Raw genomic sequence first — 14,478 nt, 5'->3', positions numbered from 1 at the left:
TCAGACTCTCACTAGCTATCACGATTCATCCTTCACCTTTGCCAATAATCACAAAGAATCCAACAATTCAAAAAGAAGAAGGAAGGAATCAAAAAACTGGAATACTAAAGAGTACATTGAAGCTTTAACCGTACATCGAAGGAGAAAGAGAGGCAATCGTCGGCGGTATCGTCGGCGACATTGCCAACACCGTTTCTGGCGCGGGCGACACCACTGACGGTGGCTTTTAGGAGGCCAAGGGGTGTGCGGTGACGCTAGCCGTGGAGCTGTCGTGGACGATGAAGAAGTGAACCCTGGCCGGCGCGGTGGCCGAGCTCGCCTGGGAGGCGATTCACGAAGGAAAGTGTCCCCCTCGCGCGCAAGGAGTAGAGGAAGGAGGAGGCTCGATTCCATGGCCGGCGACGAGCTCGACGGAGGGCAGCGACCCTAGCTTGGTGGCATTTGTAACTCTCGACGGTGAACGACCGACATTGTTCCAGAATGAGAAGGTTTATCTCGCGTGAAGAGAAGGGAGTGAAGACGGAGGCCAAAACTGCTCCGACGATGGAGGTTCGAGCGGCGGCATCGCAGTCCACGCTTCGCGGTGTCCGAGCTTGCCTCACGAACGCATGGAGGGTGCGGCGGTGCTCCCAGCATGGGTGATGACGCCGGCGACTTTCTCGGTCGGCCACGGGGATGTGCGGCGAGCTGGTCGAAGATGGTGGTCACCGTGGGTGGTGAAGAAGTAGCTCCCGTTCCCATTTGTTTCATGTTTCTGGATGAGAAAGAAGACCTTAGTGGTTTCTAGTGGTTTCTGATTGAAGAGGATAAAAGAGGTATTGGGCCTGGACCAGCAAGTGTCATCCCAATATTTCAATTGCACCCCTTCCATTCGGGCTTAAGCCCATTTTGTGCAAATAACATAAAATAAAAAAACAAAAAGAAGAAGAATTGGACCTGGGCAAACATTTCGGGATGCACTTCCATTTTTCATCCTTACACCCCTGACAGACACGGAGAAGAGAGTATTGGCCCAAACAAAGGAGCTTCAATTTTATTCGGCACCTCTGGTTTTTATCTCCGTACCTCTAATCCTGTTGAGTTTTTCTCTTGTTTTATTTTTATGTTTTTTTTTTCTTTCTTTTTATTAGCTTTTTATTACATGTAACCCCCTTGTAAGATAACCCCACCCCTTTGTTTTAGTGGACTTGTTCGCTTCGTTTTATATAAAATTTTCAAAAAAGAAAAAATAAAAAATATATAAAACTTAAGAAAAAATACGTGTAATAAATATCGGTATGAGTACTTGTGCGATCGTACGCATAGGCCTAGTACTTATTACCTAAAATATAAAATAATGAAAAGTCGTGTGAGTACTCGTGCAATCGTACGCATCAGCCTAGTGCTCATTACGCAAAACAATAAAAAACATTGAAAAAGCCGTGTGAGTGCTCGTGCGATCGTACGCATTAGCCTAGTGCTCATTACGCAAAAATTTAAATATTATACAAAAAATACCAAAAAAATATATAAAATCTTCAAAAACCAAAAACATCAACATTTTCAAACAACAAACAGTCTTGCTAGCCAGAACTACGTGATCCTTGATTCTCCATCAAAAGTGGAGATACGTAGGAGCAAGGCCAGTCCTTGTCAGGTTCACTTTCCCAAAAATCCAAAGTCATTTTCTCAAACAAATTTCTCAAACAAATTTTAAAGCAGTTTTCTAAAAGAACTACGGAAAACTGATTTCTCATTCTTAATGAGAATACGTAGGAGCAAGGTCAATCCTTGTCGGGCCCAAAAAACTAAAAAATATATTTTGTTTATTTATAGTTTTATTTTAAGGGATAGTTAAACATTTTGAAAACCACATTCATATTCGTGTATTTAGTTAAAGGTACTGCCTTAGGGCAGGCGTTGTAGGGTGCTAACACCTTCCCTACACGTAATCGACTCCCGAACCAATAATCTCTGTTTCGCAGACCATGCCTTATCATTTTATGGTTTTTCCGTAGTTTTCCAGAATAAACTATGGTGGCGACTCCAAATCTCTTTTTCAAAACCCCGCGCGTTCTTTTTTCGGGTCGTCGTCCCGTCGCGATCCCGGTTGCGACATTAACAAAGATAAAATGCAAGCTGGATAAAAAATACACATGATTTGTGATTATTTGTATGATGATATTATGTTTCTGGACATTAAATTTTGTAAAAAGGAAAGCCCATGGGCTGGTCCTGGCCTATAGGGCTTTAGGGGTTTTTAGCCTTGTGGGCTTTTTTAATAAAGAGTTTTTTTGGCCTTGTGGGCTTTTTTAGCCCCAACCCACATGGGCTAGGGCCAAATCTTATTAAAGGGGCTCATTTGATAGCTCGACCTGTGTACATCTTTGACGTCAAAAAGAGAAAAATGATTACATGTTTATCCTAAAAACAATGTAATAGGCTTTTGTAAGTATACAGGCAAATTTAAAATAAAAATTATGGATTTAGAAAAAAAATTTTAAAATTATACAGGATTTTGTAAGTATACAAAAGTTTGTCTCCCACCACTTCATTTTGACACATTATTAAAGATGAAATCGTCCTTTCCAAAAACGATTTTAAAGTATAATCGATTATCACACATATTTTTATTGACGACTTCTATAATGTATCCCACATTTTTACTTTTCTATTTTTTTATTTCTTTATTAATTAAAATGATGATTTATAATTTGTAACTAATGTATTTAAATATATTTAAAATAATGTAAATTATATTTAATTAATAATTATTTTTTTAATATTATTAAATAAATAAATTTTATAATTTTAATTACTTTTATAATTAAATTAAACTTTTTATAAAAATTTTAATTAAATAATTTATAACCATAATTATTGTAATTATGTAATTGAAAACACTTTATAAGAAGTTTAATTTAATTACAATAATAATTAAAACTATGAAATTTATTCATTTAATAATATAAAAACTTTAATTGTTAGTTAGATATAATTTATTGTAACATCCCAAAATATAGTAATTACCATAGATTAGAATTAATTACAATTAACAGTTAAACATGCAGTCTTACACTATTCACGAAAAATTAATACAAAGCCGAACGTTCTTACGTACAGGGTAAAATTCCATGCAACAGTAATTCAAAGTTAATAGACGAACGGTTTTACAAACTTTAACCGAACGTTCCAAAAGCTAACAGAAAACGAAAGCTACAACTAACGAGCGCTCTAGGGCTCGACTTTAACCTCTACTTCAACAAGGTTGGCGTCTTCCAAATTTTCTTCTTCCAGCATTTCTTCAAGTGGCGCCTCACCATCTGCTCACATCCACACGGATGATCATTGCATTGACAAGACGGACGTACATAACCAGTAGACAACACAAGGAATTTGCAAGGGTAAGCTTAGGTAATTTAATTCATACAATTCACATACAATTTTAACATAAGAAATTAACATACAAAACATCCACCAATGAATCAGCATAGAGTAAATCATCCAATTCTCATAAATAACGACTGTCCTGACTGTATGAATCCATGTAACCACAGGCGTTCGTGCACTCGGGTGGTGTGGTAACTGGAACCATACATCAGCTGCCACCCGAGGTTAACCCTATCAGTCCAAAGTACTCAATAGGACTAGAGTCTCCTGCCATTCCCACGCATGACCTACTCCCCTCTACATGAGGACGAGCACTCACGGAATATCAGGATGAACAGCCATCAGCGATTTTACCATGGTCATACTACACAACTTATCACATTCAGATCATAGAGACGTTCCTCCTTGGAACGTTCGTTCAAAATCCACTTTCAATATTTCACTTAAAATAACGTTCGCACACCTTAACCATTTCTATTATTCACATTTTCATTCTTTGTTCCACTTTGATAAAATAACGAGCGTTCATCCTTTAATAAATAAGGACGAACGTATTTCAGTACATTGAATCCTCGTTTCTGAACAAAAGAAACGAGCCCTTGTCCACTGACGGACGTTACGAATACTTAACTCATTTTAAGAAACTGAATATAGAAGATCTGAATAATACTTAGAATAATTTAAGTATAAAGAATTCAGATTGAATCAAATGGATAGATGCACCACAAATGACGTAGATATATTAACAGAATGTAATTTAATTCAGGGGACAACACTGCCAGTCAATGACCGAACGTTCAATAAATAAATTTGGACGAACGCTATTTACGTTCGCTCAGGAATCAATAATAAGGACGAGCGTTCAGTATAAAACCGAACACTGCTTAGGACGAACGCTAGGTAAATGACCGACCACTAAATAGAACGGACGCTCGATATAAGACCGAGCGCTCATTTGGATGAACGCTCAGTATAAGACTAAGTGCTACCTATAACGAACGCCGGATTACAAAACCGAGCGTTACTAATATAACTTCAATTTATAGCGATCGTTGGACACCACTAGGATGAGCCGAACGCTCAAACCTAGCCTTTCACAATAAGACGCTCGTTCTTAAGCAGAATCCTTTCCAAATGAAAGAATTCATATTCTAAGTCATTTTCAGGGGAAACCGAACGGTATAAGACCGTTCGATGACGAGCGTGCATTATCAAGCAAAGACTATGATATTTTCCAGATTTTTCATCTACAATAACTTCACAGTTTTCATACGATTCATAACTTATAATTTATCTCCACCATAAATCTCATACATTACAGAATTCATATTATCATCTCATACTATACAGAAATTATTCATTTTCCAAATCATACGTTTCATCCTCAACATACAGTTCAAACAATATCATTCATAACCATCCATTACACAGTACTCGTTCATGCATACTTAAATATCATACAGTTCATTCATCCAGTATAGTTTCATGCTTTCCCACGCATCATGCAAGTATCAATTAAATTACTAAAGCTTCCCTTACCTGGTTCAGTAGTGCACTTCCAATTGCAAGGGTTTCGCTCGTTCTCTCACAGCTTTCTACCCAAAGAATCACTCCACAACTTCCACTTAATCTAACACACCAAAATCATAAACAGTTCAGACCTATAACCCACGCATGCAACCCGAATTTGGTTCGCAAAAACCAAAGGGACGAATATTCAGAGACGAGAACTTACCAGTTCAGATCTCAGTTCTGTTCGGTTCAGAACGATGCTCACGGTGCAGGGAATGTTTCCACGGTATCTGAAATGGGATCGGAGGAGATGATGGTGAGTTATCTTAGAGAGAAGATGGAGAAGTTTTAGAGAGAAGCTGGAGAAGAAGAAAAGCCAGAGTTTCGTGAGGAAGAAGGTGAATGCATGCAGAGAATGGGAAGAGTTTTTCAGCAAAATTTCTTTTCCTTCCCATGCAGAACGAACGCCCATTCTCCACACGCCACTTGTCTTCCACTAACGTTTTTCAAAGGTTCCAGCCGTGACACATGGCAGATACATGCAGAGTGGGTGTGAGTGCTGTTTGACGTGGCACGGTGCATTAAAAGGGTGATCAGAGTGTGGATTTGGGTGCGTTAATTAATCAGGGTTTCACATTTATATTGTTTTAAATACATTAAAAATATTATTTATAAATTATAAATCTTTTTAATTAATAAAGAAATTAAAAAATAAAAAAAGTAAAAGTGTGGGGTGCACGACTTCAATAGGAGAAGTCCTCAACCCTTACAATTTTAATATTTTTATTAATTTATAATGAAAAGAGGTGTGGTAATTGATTAAAGGCCTGATAATCGATTATCACGCCTTAAAATCTTTTTTGGATGCACGACTTCACCTTTGATCACTGTTCGTGCAAGTGGTGCGATTTCTTCATTTGAAATCGTCTAGGCCTTCCACGACTTGCCTAGATCTGTAATTTCAAAAGTTTTTGCCTAAATTGGTAAATTTTTGTTTAAATTTGCCTATATACTTAAAAAAACCAATGTGATAACCATTAAACAAATGTTGAAGAAAAATATATACATGTATGGGATGTGTCGCAACCGGAATCGCGACGGGACGACGACTCGAAAAAAGATAACGGGTTTGAAAAAGAGATTTAGAGTCGCCACCATAGTTTATTCTGGAAAACTACGGAAAAACCATAAAATGATAAGGCATGGTCTACAAGAACCAGATTCTAGGTTCGAGAGTCGGTTACGTGTAGGGAAGGTATTAGCACCCTACAACGCCTGCCCTAAGGCAGTACCTTTAACTAAATACACGAATATGATGTGGTTTTCAAAATGTTTAAATATTCCCTAAAATAAAAATCTAAAGAAACAAAATATATTTTTTAATTTTTTGTGCCTGACAAGGATTGACCTTGTTCCTACGTATTCTCATTTAGAATGAGAAATCAGGGTTACGTAGTTCTTTTAGAAACTGCTTGAAAAGTTTGAGGAATTGTTCGAGCAATTTGTTATGGATAAATTTGGATTTTTGGGAAAGTGAACCTGACAAGGACTGGTCTTGCTCCTACGTATCTCCATTTTTTATGGAGAATCAAGGATCACGTAGTTCTGGCCAGAAATATTGTTTCTTGTTTGAAAATATGGATGTTTTTAGTTTTTGAAGATTTTATATTTTTTTTGTGTTTTATATAAGAAAGGAAAAAATGTTTTAGCACAAGGACGATGCGAGGGATCACACGTGTGCTTAATCTTTAAAACATATTTTTGTGATTTATTTAAGAAAAAGAAAAGATTTTTAGCACAAGGACGATGCGAGCGATCACACGTGTGCTTAACATTTAAAACATTATTTTTTTTTTAATTTTTATGTAAAACGACAAAAACAAGTGTAATGGATATAAATAAAGCAAAGGGGTGGAGTTATCATACAAGGGGTTACATGCAATAAAAACCAACTAATAAAAAGAAAACAAATAATAAAAAAACGAGAGGACATCCCAATAGGAATAGAGGTGCAGAGATGAAACCAGAAGTGTGGAAAAAAATTGAAGCTCTTTTGTTTGGGCCAAAACCCCTCTTTTTTTTTGTATCTGTCAGGGGTGTGAGGATGAAATTTGGAGATGTCATTGAGTATTTGCTGGTCCAGGCCCAATACCTCTTCTATCTTCTTCAATTAGAAACCACTAGGGTTTTCTTTCTCATCCAGGAACGTGAAACAAATGGGAACGGGAGCTGCTTCTTCATCATCCATGGCAGCCATAGTCCAGCCCGCCGTGCGTCCTCGTGGCCGGCCGAGAAAGTCACCTCGAGAAGAAGAATGTGGAGGGACAACAATTATATTTAGTATGATATGGACAATTTTAGGACAATTACTTCAATATATTTTTTTCTTTTATTTTATTATGTCAAGTAACTTTAAAATATCGGGATAAATATATAAATAAAAAGATCAAATATAAACAAGCTGTAACAAATTGAAAATACAATTCCAAACATCTTTAGAACTTAAACAGGAAGAAATAACAAAATCAATATTAATTATAGTTTACCATTGATAATTTATTTTATTACAATACATCTATGAAAACTCTAGAGTCTAGATTGACTTTTTCTAATGGAATGAATGGCGTTAAATTGGCCAGTTTTTTATAGGATAACTCTCATGATTATTGTGGATGTTTTTCTCTACTATATCTCAATTTCGGAGAATGCAAATATGAAGGGATTCCGAACACTAGAGTTATACACTACTATCGCAATGAAGAGGAAAGCACGTGTTTATATAACTTAAAATTACACTACGTGTATTGATTTTTAAAATTACACTACGTGGTGATGATGGAAGATTAAAGTGTTTTAAATACTCTAAATCAGTTAAGCAAATCAATCAAATTCTAAGAAAATGTGTTTTAAATGTTATATAAATTAATCCAACAAATCAATCAAATTTTAACAAAACATAGTTAGAATACTTCTACAACTCTAGTATATCTTTTTCTTCTGAGTTACGTTACTCTATCGGAAAATCTAGTTGTCACGTGGAACACGGTAGCTTAACTCATGACTTCAGTGACAAGAAAATGACTCTAGTAATCTCTCTAAATTATTTAATCTAATCTATTTTGCCAATCCATTTTCAAATTCAGACATGTAATAGTTCCTCAAATTTCAAAATTTCCCAGTTTAAGCTCACCATCAGTTGAATATCCATGCTAGATAAAGGAAAGGACAATTTTTTTTTACTTTCAAATTAAAAAGTAATAAACGTCTACTAGAGGAAGAAAATGAAATGGGAAAAATCACATTTACATGAAGTATTATAAAAAAAAATATAACAGAAAATTCGCCACTATGTGTGTATCTTAAAAAATTTCGAGCTCTCGTTGTGTTTGTCCAACAGAAAACCAAATATCAATACATTGTAAACGATTTCGCATGACTACCGGAAGAACAACATAACGCTCCTTTGATCAGCTGTTATGTCTCTTTTTCTCTTGTATTCTCTTAGGATCCAAATCAAGTAACGTGTATCTTTGAAAATTCCGGAGCTCAAGTTCTTTTTGTAGGCAAATTATCTGAGAGTCGTTTATAATCCGACGTTTATCAAGCAATGCGTAGGAAGTTTGCCCTCTTCACTTAAAACTTTCATACCAGAGGATGTTCTGTGATCCTTGGAAAATTTGTCTATTGCATCCATCACAACGGGGTAACTTTTATCATGGGATTCTGGGAAAAATCCTGAATAAACCATCTCCTTAAAAATCTCAAATGCAGAGGCCAAGTCCATATCAGACAGAAAAGCACTGAGCAATGCAATATAAATGAACGAGTCGGGCTTCATTTCTTTCTGTTCCATCTCGTGTAAATAATGGAGTGCAGCAGATGGCCTCTTGCAAATGCAAAGACCATAAATAAGTGCCATAAAAGCAACTCGATTAGGAGAACAACCTTTTCTTTCCATCTCTTTCCAAACCAAGAGTGCATCATCAGACCTTTCTTCTCTGCAACCCATCCACTAAAGTTGAGTAAGTGACGACATTGGGCTCCCTGTCTTCTTCAGACATTTTCGACAGAAGAGACATCGCCCTATCAACAGAACCACTTTTGCACCAACTATCTATAAGCAGACTGTAAGTCACAACTGAGGGACAGAGGCCCTTTACAACAATCTCATCCAACAATTTTTCAGCTTCTGCAACTCGGTTGACCTTGCAGAGCCCTCTGATCACTATGTTAAAAGCCACCACATCAAGACAATGGCCACGAGAACACAAATCCCTGAGCAAGTTCAATGCTCGGTCCACTTCTTGAATCTTGATCAAACCCCCCATTGCTGCAGAATAGGAAACTGATAACACTCTAGATTTACATATTTTTCTCTGTTAAAAATCATTTCTTAGATTTCTTTAGTTTTTAATTTCTTAGAATTAGGGTAGTTTTATGTTTTTCTCTTAATCCTTTAGTTTTATAAAATTCTAGTTAAAATTAGGTTTTTAGGGGTAATTTTTAGCATTTGTAAATAATTAGGATATTAATATTTTTTTAGAGAAAATCTTCTAATGAAAATCTTTTTTCTTTACTTTTTCTTTTAATTTTTGAATTGCAGAAATATTTCTTTTATTTTCTTTGGGCATTAATTCATTTTCTTCTTATTGCGGTCCTAAAAATTGGGTTACAGATGCAAAGCAATTGGGCCGTTGGTGCAATGTACAATGAAAGGCATTTGGGTTGGATTGGGTGCTCAAATTGCTGGAACGCTGCTATTGCAAGCATTGGAATGGACTGGCTGCACATTTTAATTGGAGTGCTGATTTCACAATGGATTGGCTGCTGATTGGAAGCCCACTTAATCAAAACGCTACAGCTAAACTTGAGTGAAACGACTGCGTTTTGGGAGGACTGTTGTTGTAAACGCTGGTGGGCTGAAATCCAATTAGTGATGTGGTGCGTTTTGGTGCACTGTTGCCTTAGGGGTTCTTTGCTGGAGCACTTCATTTGGAGAAAGGGAAAGCAAAACCCAAAGCTAGGGCAGAGTGAGAGCTGAAGAAGAGGAACACATCACTTACCTGAGGTTCGTGCCACTCCACCGAAGTTGCACACGTGTTGAAGAAGATGACCAGTGTGAAAGAAGAGCTGACCGGAGCTGCCACGTGAGAGCTCGAAGCGTCACAGCAAGGTTCTCCATCTCCCATTTTTTTCATTTTCCCCTTTCCTTTTCCCTCTTTCGTTTTCTTTTGTTTTTCTGACCCTATAAAAAGGGCTTTCACCTTGTAAATATATACTTTTGCACACTTTGAGATACATTTTCTATTCATAGTTCTAAGCTCTGTAGATTAGGATTATTTTCCACTTTCTATAGAGTAGGAGTCCGTTCTCTTTGCTTTTAGAGCGCACATCACGGTGGTGACAGCCGCGGTGACTCTGATTGAGCATGTATTCGGTACAATTTTTGTAATTTTTCTTTTCTCGTTAATAATACAGTTTGTTCTTGATGTTTCACATGTTCAGTGTTTTGATATTCTGTTATGTTTCGTGCTTGTGTGTTTCTTGTGTTGTTTCAATGAATAAACGAATTGGACTGTGATTCTTTGCATTCTATATTTCCTTTTGGAATCAAATGACTCTATTTTGAGCATTCACTTTCGAGATGTCTTCTCGAGCCAAAGATGAGTCCAGTAAATAAAAACTCATTCAGTTTTGTGTTTTTATTCTTTTTCTTCTATTATTTTTGTATGTGATTTTAAATCTGGAATTGAATTTTATTTGAGATTTGTGAAGGAAAATATCCGCATTTCTACATCTGTTTTGGATGTAATGTGACTCCATAGTGAGCATGACTTATCAAGAGGTCTTCTTGAGAGATGTTAAGCTTCATAATTGTCAGATTAAATTCAATTTCAGTGTTGTTATATTGTTCTTGTTTTGTTTCAATTATGATTTCTGCTCCTATTTTCTATTTGATGATATATAGATTAGGTTCAGTTTTAGTTTTGTTTTCCTTGTGCTGTTAACTGTTAGCATTCATAGGTTAGTTTTAATTGCATTCAGTTCTCATTTTAGTTTAGGTTCTGTTCTGTTATACATAGATTCTATAGTTTAGTTTAGGTTTTATTTTCTTGCATTTTATTTTTCTTCTTTTCTTTTTAAAACAGTTTTCGTTTCTTTACTGTTTTCTTTTAAATTTTCTTTGTTTTAATTCCGTTTCCCCACCTGTGAGTTAGTAGTTAGTAAATAAAATACAAGAATTAATTCTACACTTTAAGCTTAATTTTAGCCGAGTCTTTGGATTGATACCTAGGTTGTCCCTATACTTCATTAGTGGGGAAACTTAGTTTGTTCTGATTTTAGGCGAAAAAAAATCAGTTTAACAAATGGCGCCGTTGCCGGGGACTCGGCGAGTTAAGTCTTAGAGTGTTAGGTTAGTCTTGTTTAGGTTTGTTTTCTTGATTTTATTTCTGTTTTGTGTTCATATATGTTCCTTTTTAGTTTAGGATCTGTTTGTTTTGTTTTCATTTTTGTATATTAGGATCTGTTCTGCAGAGTAGAAATTGTGAATATAGCTTGTATAGATTTTCTTTTCTTTCAATTCTTTTGTTGAATTCTGTGATAGAGGCTTTATTGGTCTGATTGGTTTTTATCTTGTGAGCAATTGTTAAGCATGGATCACTCCTCTGCATATGGTAATTTCTCATTTCCTTATAATGCTCAACCACCAAGATTTGACATGTTTTATGAGCCTATTCCTGAGGTTTTTATGCAGCCAGCCAATCAAGCTTTCCAGCAGCAACCACCACATTGTTTTCAACCATATCATGAGCAGCCACCCTTGCAAGTGCAGCAGCAGCTGCCACACGTATACTGGGACCAATATGCTGAACCAGAGCAAGAGAATTTCCTGTCGGAACAGCCATGGCAGCCATCTTTTTTCCATTATGATGCACCAGAGCAAGAGGAATTCCAATCAGTACAGCCATGGCAAGATCCATTATGTGATCAGCAGCAGGGGATTCCAGCATCTGAACTTCAAGGACTGACTACTCAAGTGGTTCAGTTAGCTGCTGCTGTCAACAAGCTGATTGAGAGAGTTGAAGGAGAGAAAGAGGCATCAACCAATGAAGCACCACTAATGGTAGCTGCTGCCGCAGAGTTTCAAGAGATTGAGTGTCCAACCACCTCTGTAACTGTATACTCTAATCCTTCTTTCATTGATTCACATTCTACTTTAAATTTTGATGATGATAATTCCAATTCTCTGATGAGTGATGATTGTATGAGTGCATCTGTTGATATTTCTGAATGTGTATGTGAACCTTATGACCATAATTACACTGATACTCATTTTGAAAAGCTAGTTGATGGTTTTAGGGAGTTGGCTGTGATTCATGATTGTAATAGTTTTGTTGTTGTTCCTATATCTGATTTTACCACTGCTAGTGCTCAATTAAGTGAAAATGTGTATTATGATGGTGATAGTATTGAACCTCATTCTTGTTTCAAGGAAATTGATTGTACTGCTGATTTAAAAGTTGAATCTACTGTGTTGAAAGTACAAACTGATTTCAGAAAGTCCAAAGAGTATTTGAAAAAAATGAGGGAAGCTGCTGACCATGTTTTGGTGCTTCAGTACTATGAAATGGATTTTGATGCCGATGTGTGTGAGCCTGAAAATGATTTCAATGTGTTTGATCATATGCTAGATGTGCCTGTAGAAGTTTTAGTCCTTGCTTCGATCATTCTAATATCATAAAATTAGCATTTTCCATTGATAGAGTTCATATACCTGCATCTACTGCTTTTTATGATTGCACAGATTTAAATGCACTTCTTGATGATGAATCAGATGCTCATGATGATAGATATGTAGTTTTTGATGATGTGAAAGTTGATATGGTTGATTTTGAAAATGCTTGTGCTGATTTAGGATTAGAACTTGAACTTGAGTTTCCTGGGTTCTTAAACTCTTTAGAACTGAGTAACGAAAAACTCACTGGTTGTACATGCCTTGGGGGTGGTTGTGAAATTTGTGAAGAAATCAGTTCTGCCATATGTTCTGCTTCTAACTATTTTGCAGGTGCCAAGGAAGAGATCATTATGTTCAAGCTGGATGGAAATGACCCTGATGAGGTAGCTAGTGATCAGAGAACACAGGTTTATTCTGAACTTAGCATTCCCATAGAGTTCTCTAAGGTTCAATATGAATTTAATGCTTTGGATCTGTTTAAAGTTGAACCCATAGAACCTACTCTAGATTATGTTCCTGTTATGCCTGCACACACTCATATTTTAGATTCAGCCTTTTCCATTGAAAATATTGACATGCCTTATGCTGTTTCAGAGTTATGCACTGGTTTTGACATTATTCCAGTTGATGATAGCTTCACAGTAGGTGTTCATTTAGCTGCTGATTTGATAGATGCTAGTGAGGTCATTTTTGAGGAACCAGTCCAGGTTGAATCTGACTTTAATCCTTCTACTGGTATAGCTGAAATGCACACTCGTTTTCATGTCTTGCATGCTTTACCTGATGTGCCTGATACTTCTAAGCATTTTAAATTGCTTGATGAAATTTCTGTTGTGCATAATGTAAAGATACCTACTGATAGGTGCTCTGAATTTAAGTCATTGTTTTCTGATAACCTGTTTGAGAACCTGCTGAATGACTGTAATGTAAATACACAGGTTATGATGGAGACACATGCTGACTTCGAATTCAGTGATGGCATTGCAGAATTAAACAAAGAGGAAGCTGCAGAGACAAAGGCAACCCTGGTGGAGGCAATAGATGGTGTCAATATTGCTAAAGGAGTCTTGAACGTGCAGAAGCAATTGAAAAATTTGAATGGAGAACTGCAGTTACTGCAACAAATGCCTAAGCAGGAGAACTTCAATGCAGCCATGGAGACAATACACAAAGGAGCTGAGCACAATGGAGAAAATCCAATAAGCTCTTTCTTTTCCCTTCTTTTAAATAGTAGTTACAGGTCTTTTATAGTAGTTTACATAGCTTTAAGTAGCATAATAAATAGTAGGATAGATAATATGTTGTTTTTCATAAAAATAAAACGAATTAACTTTGATTTGTGGCCAATCTGAATAAGTTCTTTTCCTCTTTAGTTTTATAGTTTTACTTTTAAGTCTTGTTTCTATTCTTGTTCAGTTGTTGTTCTTTTTGTGTTTTTCAGTTTCTATTCTTGTACATATTTGTTGCTGTTTGATTTGAGTATGTTTTTGTTGATTAGAAAACCTTACTCACTCACACATTGAGGGCAATGTGCCTCTTAAGTGTGGGGGTGAGGGGTTGTAGTTAAAATTTTTGCTTTTACTTTGATAGATGTGTTTAGTATCTGTTTTAGTAATAAAATAGGGGTATTTTTTTTCTGAACTGTTTTTCTCTTAGTTTAGGTCTGGTTTGGTTTATAAATCCCTAGAGTAGTTTACTATTCTTTCTTTAGTCTGTAAATACTTACTCTTGTTACTGATCTGTTTTAGTTTAGTTGTTAGTTTTGTTGATAATAGTTCTTAGGTCTTTTAAAGTTCATTCATTTTCTGGTTTATGTTGTTTTAGCTTAGGTTCTTTTACTGTTTTTTTTTTTTTTTGTT

General features: G+C 36.1%; 1 protein-coding gene and 1 long non-coding RNA gene across 4 annotated transcripts; one reads left to right on the top strand and one right to left on the bottom strand.

Moving 5' to 3' along the window:
- Positions 1–3,202: 3,202 nt before the first annotated feature.
- Positions 3,203–5,174, bottom strand: LOC128194335 (uncharacterized). Its single transcript, XR_008245758.1, has 3 exons — positions 5,105–5,174; positions 4,909–4,999; positions 3,203–3,302 (listed from the first exon to the last, which is right to left on the bottom strand). It is a non-coding gene; the product is annotated as an uncharacterized LOC128194335 (long non-coding RNA).
- A 6,748-nt stretch (positions 5,175–11,922) lies between these two features.
- Positions 11,923–13,991, top strand: LOC128194334 (uncharacterized). Of its 3 annotated transcripts, none has more exons than XM_052869740.1 (2): positions 11,923–12,061; positions 12,950–13,991. In XM_052869740.1, exon 2 carries the CDS (start codon positions 12,970–12,972, stop codon positions 13,969–13,971), a length of 1,002 nt encoding a protein of 333 aa, XP_052725700.1. In that variant the 5' UTR covers positions 11,923–12,061; positions 12,950–12,969; the 3' UTR covers positions 13,972–13,991. The 3 variants fall into 3 exon arrangements, with proteins under 3 accessions (XP_052725700.1, XP_052725701.1, XP_052725702.1); XM_052869741.1 differs by lacking the exon at positions 11,923–12,061 and having other exon boundaries at positions 12,759–13,326; positions 13,558–13,991; XM_052869742.1 differs by lacking the exon at positions 11,923–12,061 and having other exon boundaries at positions 12,759–13,354; positions 13,558–13,697.
- Positions 13,992–14,478: the final 487 nt, after the last annotated feature.

This window comes from Vigna angularis, chromosome 10 (genome assembly GCF_016808095.1).
Source record: "Vigna angularis cultivar LongXiaoDou No.4 chromosome 10, ASM1680809v1, whole genome shotgun sequence".
NCBI lineage: Eukaryota > Viridiplantae > Streptophyta > Magnoliopsida > Fabales > Fabaceae > Vigna > Vigna angularis.
Note: the sequence above shows the minus strand (reverse complement) of the source record. Positions and strands in the feature narration are given on the sequence as shown.

What these genes read in the sequence shown, in the direction of transcription:
- LOC128194334 (XM_052869740.1), top strand. Translation starts at nt 12,970, where the DNA reads ATGTTCAAGCTGGATGGAAATGACCCTGATGAGGTAGCTAGTGATCAG.